This window comes from Lissotriton vulgaris, chromosome 3_1 (assembly GCF_964263255.1).
Source record: "Lissotriton vulgaris chromosome 3_1, aLisVul1.2, whole genome shotgun sequence".
NCBI lineage: Eukaryota > Metazoa > Chordata > Amphibia > Caudata > Salamandridae > Lissotriton > Lissotriton vulgaris.
Genome location: NC_141689.1, coordinates 858,956,737 through 858,967,220, shown reverse-complemented (window position 1 = coordinate 858,967,220; position 10,484 = coordinate 858,956,737). Strand labels below are relative to the sequence as shown.

General features: G+C 46.3%; 1 protein-coding gene across 1 annotated transcript in view; it reads right to left on the bottom strand.

Annotated features, from left to right (window-relative positions):
• Positions 1 to 441: 441 nt before the first annotated feature.
• SLC35D2 (solute carrier family 35 member D2) overlaps positions 442 to 10,484 on the bottom strand; it is a 374,942-nt gene continuing 364,899 nt past the window's right edge. The window contains exon 12 of the mRNA XM_086961173.1: positions 442 to 1,119. Within this exon, the coding sequence (XP_086817299.1) occupies positions 1,008 to 1,119 (112 nt within the window). The 3' untranslated portion in view covers positions 442 to 1,007. The remainder of the gene's footprint in view (positions 1,120 to 10,484) is intronic.

The following is a 10,484-nucleotide window of genomic DNA, read 5'->3' as shown; positions in this document are numbered from 1 at the left end:
AATGAGTCCTTACTGGTGTGCCTGCCTAAACAACAGATTTTGCAATTAGGTAAGGCTAGTCTCAATAAAAAGCTGAGTGACAAAAATAGAAAAGAGGAATGACAGGTGGACGTTCAATTTAAGCCTTAATAGATTGAAATAGGCTTTGCATGGATGAGCCTTCAGCCTAAGTACTTTTTTAGGCTATCCGTTCCCACTTTCTGTGACGAAGGCTGGGTCATTAGGAGGCAGCATGTGGGCCATTTCACAATACACACCACAAGGTAGGAGAACAATCTAGACACGTAACAATGTATGCAGCTCACATTCACTAACACTAATTACAGGTTATTTGCATTGATACCGTTTTATCATCAGGGAATTAAAAAAATACAACAAAACTTACTTTTTCAGAATAAGAAGCTATCACTTTTTAAATAATGAATATTATAATCTGACTTCAAAACATGTTCCTTCATTTTTTATTTTGGTTGCATTTAAGTGTAGACTTCACAATATATGTTTTTCCTGATGGCATATAAGAGACATGGCACATAAGAGAAACTAATTAAAAAACGACATAAATAAAAGAATTATAACAAAAATAACTGCAATACAATGCACCCCCCCACAAAGACTGTATGACCGTTTTAGGCTTTGCAAAGTTAGCTGGGTGAAAGGTATTCTTCAAAGCCGCCCGGGACATTCTATAAACAAACCTTCATTCAGTACAATTTATAATACCAGAAAATCAACTTTAAACGGTGTAATGGAAAGTGCATCTGTATAATGTATCAAGAAAATGGATATTGGACAAATTTGCCCACATAATAAGAAGGTCTAGGGCTGGGTTTCAGGAATGGCTTCCAGGGATTTCCTTGTTCAGATGCAAATGCCTGTGAACCCCTTCCTTCTGTTGATAATGCTCCCAAGGGATGAGGGCAGCTTGAATATTTGAGAAGATGTAAGGGGTCATTCTGTAGCAGCTCAGCTTCACAAACTTGTGTGTTCAAATGATATCCAGATGTTTACACCTTCATAGATGGCGGTACGTTTATATAGTCAGGAGAATTTTTTTCGCTCTTTTGCTGTGCATATCCTCGTAGAGTAATATAGGAATATGAAAGTCCCCCAGCCATGCTGAAAGAACAGATACATAAAAAACAATGAAGTCAGTCATTAACAGCTTACCAAAAGAATTTCAAATTCTTTGCAGTTAACTTGCGAAAACTCTTCATAACACTCTTCCTATCAAATTTTTAAAGATCAATACAGTGATGTGTGATGTCCTCGTTTCAAATGTTTATAAGGATGTTCAGTGTAATAAAGCATTACAGAATGATCAGTTGCACCCACCTATCTTACATCTGTTATTATCCTACCACAGCACTTGAGGCACTACGTCGGAAATATAATTAGAAGTTCAGTTTTATTCATTGATTTAGAGCTCTGCTGTGATCAACAATACAGAATATAAAACCTCAATAAATATGAAGCTGAAAATGTAATAAAAGTATAGACCTTTTCAAGGCAAGTTGTAGTTGGCCAAGAGACTGAAGATTGTTGTTTGTCAGTAGAACATCAAACAATTTCAGAACATGGTAAAAAAGTATCCTAAAAGTACATTGTTTAACTATACTGCTTAAGTCTTTTTGTTCCAAAAATTGCTTCGGAGTTCCATCTGGGGCATGAATAAGGGGACAGCTGAATCATGTACCTGCTGCTGCTTGCCAGGACATAGGAACTCATTTAACGAAATTCAAGTCACCATCTTTCCACTGGAACAGAAGCTCCTAATGCGCAATTGTTTTTAGATCTTACATTTATTTTAGTCGAAAAATGACCATGTAGAAAATAGGATACATTCAAAGACATAAGTTATTGTAGGACGAATTTTAGTTTTATAAACTTCGACTAAGTAATTAAAATGTCTTACCCTAAATACCTGTAAACTTGGCTTAAGGACCCCCCCCCCAAACATGGATAATTGCCTTAGCTTCTACATACATGCATGCATGCTGAAGTGGTTTTTGCTTTGCAAGTCAGAATAATATATCCTACCTAAATAGCTATTTGTAGTTTATTTTGTCCTAATGTCCAACTAAAAATATCTAATTTTTAGCTCTGAACATTACAATCCTACTTTTTGTGGCATTAATCTTCAAAAAATGATTTGCTGCATATCGATTTAACTTAGGCTTTTTTGAAGACCTATTGTAGTCAGATCAAAAAGAAACAACAGCATGAACATACATCAATTTGTGCAATGTATGGGAGCCCAATTTTGTTGGGAAATATTTAAGATGCGCAATTTGTTTTGGCAAGTCGCTTAAGTACAATACGGGGGCTAAAAGACATGTCTATTTCAACCCATTTTGCCTACTTATCTTTTGTATTAAACCTTTGTGGCTCATCATTAATACCTTACACCATGTAGAGAAAGGTAAAGCAATTATAATAATTAGAAGATTAGGAGGGTAAGCAAGTGCTGCAAGTTGCCTCCAAACACGATTGGATACTGTGGAGAAATCAATAAATGCAGCACAAATTATTTGCTGTCTAACATTGACATATTTCTTAATGATTAACTGAACAGCAGTTATTTTATCATTTACAGAACAATTTGGCTTAAAACTGGATTGTTCATGGGGTAATTCCATTCTCATAGACCCATGTCTCAAAGGGCTCTACTATGCCCCTGAATAAAATTCTCTCTACTACATCCAGAAGCGTTATCTCTCCATAATTATTAGAAACTTTGCGACAACTCTTCTTATGGTGTAGTTCTAGCACTAGTGTTGTAGCAATGAAGGAATAAAAAGGCCAGATAATCGCGCAAGAGTTCTATGTTTTTATTTTACATAACTATCACAGGTATCTGGTCTTGTACGATTGCGCCAGAATAACTAGCTCTATTTATATGATTCACAATTAGTAAATCAGAAACAGATGCTCAGTCCAGCACGCAATGGGATGTGGTGTTGAAATTATCATTATTATCAGTTTTATTTGATGCATACAATTTTGACATATGGAAAATCAAGTCCTGTTGTGGAACTGGAATTGCTGAGGAGTTGATTTTTTCCCACATGCCACACTACACTTTGTTAAGAGATTTTGTCCATGGCTACTTGTTTCAAATTGTACCTATTCAAATATGCTTGTTTTCTTTATAGGTCCTGTCTGTAACAAAACATGCTGGTTTGGACACAGTCTGGTGCAGTGACCTTGAGCTTTATTTGAACATTTAGAACGACTAGTGAGAAAGAATAAAATCGAGTTTCAAAATAAGATCTGAAATAAAGGTATTTTTTCAAGTAATTTCAGAAGGGAGTATAAATCTGTGTAATAGCTGTAATGTGCCTGAGAATTGGACATCATCTCTGGGAGAATGTAAAGAAGCATTAAGAGAACATTTTGGATTATTTGAAAGATCAGGTCAGGGGTGGATCCTCCACGTGGGCGGAGAAGCGTCGCCACAATGCGTTCTCACAGTGCAAGAGGAAGAAACATAAAATGGTATTATGAATACCATTTTATGTTTCTGCTTCTCGCACTGCGAAAAAGCAGAAGGGTTTGGTTGGGGCGGACGGGTGGTCCTGCTCCAGGCAGAGGAGGAGTGGCTTGCCCACTGTTGTGGGTGCTGACATGTTTGGTTGGTCCCAGGGCCGACCAAACCACACCAGTCATAGGCACTCTCCCGTTTTCTCCATGTAGGCTGCAGGCAGCCTGCATGGAGAAAACAGCCTCCCCATAGACGCCTGTGCGGTGGGCGTCCCAGCCAATCACAATGCTGCCATTGCAGCATTGTGATTGGCTTAGGGGAGGAGAGGGAGGCTGCCTGCTTCCTGTGAGGAGAGAGAAGACGCAACGCCGGACCGGAGGCGAAGGTAAGTTTTAACTCTTTATTTTTTAAATTAACCCCCTCCCTGTGCAAACCCTCCCACGTGACCCCCTGCCCCCACCCACCCTCAAGTCATGCCGGCTGTGACTGAATCAGGTTACCAAAACCATGGTATCACTAGAGCTCCATTGTCCCTTTAAAGTTTTTTATTTGTGAAAGAGGATTCAAATGGGTCAATGGCAGTATCTGGTAATGTATATTCCTATTATTATTATATATATAAGTTTGATTTTGCGAACGTGGATATCAGAGTCCCAATCTAACTTTTCAGTCCGTCTATTAATTATTATATTTGAAGTATTTGTTTTTTGTGCTATTGAATTGCACACTTTCCAGTGTTTGAGGACCGCTCCTAGAGTGGTTAATCAGTTTTGTACTGATGTAGTGGTACTCTTATATTGTGGCTCCTGAGTAGTGGTAGAATTACCTTAATGCAGCAACAATGCACTATAAAGCTAGTAGGGCTATCATTCATCCCTTTTAGGTCTGGCCTGCCCGCAGCTATGGGCTTCTTTTTATCAATAGAGTACCAGATGCATATACACATACAGTAAAGAAAGTGGGCCTTTGGCCAGCTCACTTCAGCCATTGGTTGTTGATCTCTGTTAATGAGTTGCTATTTGCTGAGTTGGTTGTCATTATAGCCATGGGATTTCGTGGAAGCTTCCAGGGAACTTTTATTAGTCACATGTAGTGACTTTTCCACTCTTGCCCAGATCAGCCAACCTCCCCTCACCCCAGGGCAGGATGTGCACGCTAACATCCACTATTACCCGGTGTTACCTGTTACTGGTTGACATCACTGCTCATGCTTTTGGCTTTCCCAAAGCTTCTTGTATGGCATCACAGGCACTGATGAAGCGAATAGTATCATCGTTCTATCGCAAATAATGAAAAAACATTTCAAGATGGCTGCTATGCATGTACGGGGTGGTGCTGGGGGAAAAAGCATTCAAAAAGCCAATAAGTAGGCGCCAGATATCAAAGGCAAGCCCTAACGATTTTGTAAATGCTTGTTAATACATGAATTGTTACAAGGACTTGCCCAACGTCATCAAAATAGTTTACTTCGTATCCTTTCCCACTTGGAATATCATTCCCTTTTATGGCCTGCAGAAAACATGTGTTCTTTGGTTTTGTAGTTAATTCTTAATAACGCAGATTTATATTGAGACATTTTGCTTACTGGCTCTCTTTTATTTTATTTAGACATTAAAATATCATTGGTATTGTGAACTTGTTTAGTGCATGGCTTTTAGTCAAGTCAAGTCAAGTCATAAAATTTATATAGCGCACTACATACCCAGAGGGTTTCAAGGCGCTTGGGGAGGGGAGGGGGATTATTTGTCAAATATCCACGTTTTAAGTTGTTTTCTGAACGCTAGGTGATTCTGGGTGAGGCGAAGGTAATCGGGGAGTGAGTTCCATGTTTTGGCAGCCAGGTATGAGAAGGATCTGCCTCCCATGGTGGTTTTGTTGATGCGAGGGACAGTGGCGAATGCTTGGCTGGAAGAGCGAAGTTGGCGGGAGGGGGTGTAGAAGGTCAGTCGAGGGTTGAGGCAATCTGGTCCGATGTCGTAGAGTGATTTGTGTGCGTGGGTAAGCAGTCGGAAAGTAATCCTCTTATTGACGGGTAGCCAGTGGAGGTCTTTAAGGTGGCCAGAGATGTGTTCATTGCGTGGGATGTCTAATATGAGCCTGGCTGAGGCGTTTTGGATTCGTTGTAGTTTCTTCTGGAGTTTGGCGGTGGTACCTGCGTAGAGGGTGTTTCCGTAGTCCAGTCGGCTCGTGACCAGAGCATGGGTGACTGTTTTCCTTGTTTCGGTGGGGATCCAGCGAAATGTTTTTCTGAGCATGCGAAGGATGTTGAAGCAGGATGAGGATACGGCGCTGACTTGTCTGTTCATTGAAAGTGAGGAGTCCAGGATGACGCCAAGGTTCCGTGCGTGGTCTGTCGGGATGGGTGCTTTTCCGAGGGCTTCCGGCCACCAGGAGTCATCCCATGCAGAGGGGGATTTACCTAAGATGAGGACTTCTGTTTTGTCTGAGTTCAGTTTCAGACGGCTTTGTTTCATCCATTCGGCGACTTCTTTCATTCCTTCGTGTAGGTTAGTTTTGGCGGTGCTGGGGTCCTTGGTGAGAGAAAGGATCAGTTGAGTGTCGTCCGCGTAAGAGATGATGTTGAGGTTGTGTTGGCGGGCGATGGTCGCGAGGGGGCTCATGTATACGTTGAAGAGGGTGGGGCTGAGTGAGGATCCTTGTGGTACGCCGCAGATGATTTCAGAGGCCTCGGACTTGAATGGTGGGAGGCGGACTCTCTGGGTTCTTCCGGAGAGGAACGAGGTGATCCATTCCAGTGCCTTTCCTTGGATTCCGATGTTTCTGAGGCGCTGTAAAAGGGTGCTGTGGCAGACTGTGTCGAAGGCTGCAGAGAGGTCGAGGAGGATGAGGGCGACTGTGTCTCCATTGTCCAGTAGAGTTCGAATGTCGTCTGTTGCTGCGATGAGGGCGGTCTCAGTGCTGTGTTTTGCTCGGAAGCCAGATTGTGAGGAGTCGAGGGATTTGTTGGCTTCGAGGAAGGCGGCGAGCTGGTTGTTGACAGCTTTCTCGATGACTTTGGCCGGGAATGGAAGAAGTGAGATGGGGCGGTAGTTTTTGAGTTCGGTGGGGTCTGCTGTTGGTTTTTTCAGAAGGGCAGTGAGTTCAGCGTGTTTCCAGTCTTCTGGGAAGGTAGCGGAGTTGAAGGAGCAGTTGATGACGTCTCGGAGGTGCGGAGCTATGACGGAGTCTGCTTTGTTGAAGATGTGGTGAGGGCATGGGTCTGTGGGGGATCCAGAGTGGATGGAATTCATCAGGCGGATGGTGTCTTCAGTGGTGATTGGGTTCCAGGCGTTAAGGGTGTTAATGGGGGGAAGATAGTCAGCTGATGGTAGGGTGGGTTGGCTTCCGGGTTGGTTGTCAAAGCTGTTGTGGATGTCAGCAATCTTGTTGTGGAAAAAAGAGGCTAGGGAGTCGCAGAGGGTTTGAGAGGGGGTGATGTCGTTGGAGTTGGCCGAGGGGTTGGAAAATTCCTTGACGATGTTGAAAAGTTCCTTGCTGTTGTGGGCGTTGTTGTCGAGTCGATCCTTGAATGCTGTTTTTTTGGCTTTTCGGATCAGTTGGTGGTGAGTACGGATGGCGTTTTTGAGGCCGTCCTTGTTGCTGGTGGATGACTCTTTTTTCCAGGCCTTTTCAAGGGAGCGGCATAGTTTCTTGGATTTCTTGAGGTCCTCGTTGAACCATGAGGCCTTCTTGATTTTGTGTTGGCGTTTTTTCAGTGGTGCTAAGGTGTCTGCGGTGTTGGATAACCAAAGGGTGAGGTTGGAGGCGGCTTCGTTGGCGTTAGAAGAGAGGGCTGGGGAGGTTTGAAGGAGCGATGAGGAGATCTGTTCCGTGGTGATTTTGTTCCAGTTTCTTTGTAGAGTTGGTTGGAGGTGGATGATGGGTTTCGGCTTGTTGTAGGTGAAGTGGACGCAGCTGTGGTCAGTCCAGAGGAGCTCCGTAGTGTGGTTGAAAGAGACATGGTTGCTAGAGGTGAAGATGGGGTCGAGTGTGTGACCTGCGACGTGGGTGGGGGAAGTGACCAGTTGTTTAAGTCCGAGGTTGGCGAGGTTGTCTAAGAGGGTGGCGGTGTTGCGGTCGTTGATCTTCTCAAGGTGGAAGTTGAGGTCTCCCAGGAGGATGTAGTCTTTGGAGGGGAGCGCGTGTGGGGTGATGAAGTCCGTGATGTCTTCACTGAATTTTGCGCGGGGTCCTGGTGGTCTGTAGAGGAGGGTGCCTCTGAGTGTGGTCTTGGGGTCGATGTGGATCTGGAAGTGGAGGTGTTCGGAGTTGGCGAGGTTGGCGTCAGAGCTGGTTGAGATGCGGATTGATTTCTTGTGGACGATAGCGATTCCTCCTCCTGTTTGGTCGGTGCGGTCTTTGCGTGTAATCTTATAGTCGTCAGGGATAGCGATGGCGATGTCGGGGGCGGAGGAGGCGTTCATCCATGTTTCCGTTAGGAAGGCGACGTCTGGAGAGATGGTGTCTAGTAGGTTCCAAAGGTCAATGGCGTGCCTGTGGACCGACCGGGTGTTGAGAAGGATGCATTCTAGGTGGTTGGGGTCGGGAATCTGTGGTGTGGTCGGAGCGGAGACGTTGACGGTGCCGCTGAATTTGCAGGAGAGGCAGGAGAACGGTCCATGGGTGCGTCCTGGAGCGGCTTGGATGCAGTTGGGGGCGCGACCGGGGTTAAGGGCTAGGAGGGTGGCGGCATCGTAGGTAACGCGGGGGGGCTGGGCAGTGCGAGGGGCAGGGGGTCTGGCGCTGGGCGCGGTCCAGGCGCGGACGGGCGTAGACGGGCTTACCTTTGGCGCACCTTCGGCGCGAATGGGGCGCGTGGACGCTGCGCGTGGGGGCATTGGCCATAAATGGATGGTGGGGGGGAGGGGCGAGGGCGCTTCAGCTGGGAGGCGGGGCGGGCAAAGGACGACGACAACAACAACAAAATGCGACAAAATGGAGGTGGAGGGGTCAGGGCGGCAGGAGCGCTAGGGGGGAAACGAATGCTAATCAGAAAAAGCGGCGAGATCAAAACACAGTGAGCAACAGAGTCACGCTAGCAGAAACGCACTTTAAAAGGGCAGGTCAGTAAATTCAGTTATTAAATGGGCAAAGCGGCGGTTCTAGCAAGCAGCGGTAATGAGTGCACACAGCAGGCAGTACTTGTTAAATGCAGACCAATTTAGATTGTAAGCGCTGCAGAAACGATACCTCAGCAGCAGGGAGCAGGGAGCGACCACTCAGCTTGGAAGCAGAGAGTGAGTCACGGCGCTTCCTGGTGTGGGCGCGCTGTTTGTTGTCTGTGGGAGGGCGCTTCAGCTGGGAGGCGGGGCGGGCAAAGGACGACGACAACAACAACAAAATGCGACAAAATGGAGGTGGAGGGGTCAGGGCGGCAGGAGCGCTAGGGGGGGAAACGAATGCTAATCAGAAAAAGCGGCGAGATCAAAACACAGTGAGCAACAGAGTCACGCTAGCAGAAACGCACTTTAAAAGGGCAGGTCGGTAAATTCAGTTATTAAATGGGCAAAGCGGCGGTTCTAGCAAGCAGCGGTAATGAGTGCACACAGCAGGCAGTACTTGTTAAATGCAGACCAATTTAGATTGTAAGCGCTGCAGAAACGATACCTCAGCAGCAGGGAGCAGGGAGCAACCACTCAGCTTGGAAGCAGAGAGTGAGTGAGTTTTATACTGGTCAAAATGTCTCTCTATTGCTTCTTTAGTAAACTGGAAGACCATCATCCTAATAAGGTCACAAGAGACTTGGGGGATCATTTACAAGCCCTTTGCACCACTGGAACATCACTTTTTGTGACGTTCTGGTGGAGCATATGGCTTAGCATTATCTACAAGGCCACCTAAAGCCACCCTGCATGACTTTTCAGGGCCTTGTATTATGTAGCGTGACAACACAGTGCAAGTCGCTGCGTTGCCTCACACTACGATGGGGAGACGTGCCATGGGCATTACAGTGGGTATTCCCAAGTAACACCCATGCCATCTGACACATTCCATATTTACAACAAGTTGTAAACCTGGGAATGCTCCAAAAGGCTACACCTTCCCATGGGAGGTGTAAGGGTGGCACAACGAGGAGAAATAACATTATTTCTCTATGTTTTTTCCTCTTTCTATGTATGCTGGATTCTACAGCACACATAGAAAGATGAAATCACCTCAGTTGATCAATCAATCAATCAATTACGGCATTTGTAAAGCGCGCTACTCACCCAGGAGGGTCTCAAGGCGCTGGGGGAGAGGGGTATGTTACTGCTCGAACAGCCAGGTCTTGAGCTGCTTCCTGAAGGAGAGATGGTCTTGGGTTCGCCGAAGGTGGGTGGGGAGGGAGTTCCAAGTCTTGGCTGCCAGGTAGGAGAAGGATCTTCCTCCGGCGGTAGCTCTGCAGATGCGTGGTACGGTGGCGAGTGCATGGCTGGTCGATCGTAGCTGGCGGGGGGGGCATGTAGAAGGTCATGCGGTCGTTGAGGTACTTGGGGCCCAGGTCGTGGAGAGCCTTGTGTGCGTGGGTGAGGAGCCTGAACATGATCCTCTTGCTGACTGGGAGCCACTGCAGGTCCCTCAGGTGTCCGGTGATGTGGCTGTGTCGGGGGATGCCCAGGATGAGTCGTGCGGAGGCGTTCTGGATGCGTTAGAGTCTTTTTTGAAGTTTGGCTGTGGTTCCGGCGTAGAGGGTGTTCCCGTAGTCCAGTCGGCTGGTGATGAGCACCTGGGTGGCGGTCTTCCTGGTTTCATTTGGGATCCATCTGAAGATCTTGCGGAGCATGCGGAGGGTGTTGAAGCACGAGGATGACACGGCGTTGACTTGTCTGGTCATTGACAGGGAGGAGTCCAGGATGAAGCCCAGGTTGCGTGCGTGGTCCGTTGGTTTGGGAGCGGTGCCCAGGGCCGGGGGCCACCAGGAGTCGTCCCAGGCGGAGGTTGATGATCCCAGGATGAGGACTTCCGTCTTGTCTGAGTTCAGCTTAAGGCGGCTGTTCCTCATCCAGTCGGCGACGTCTTT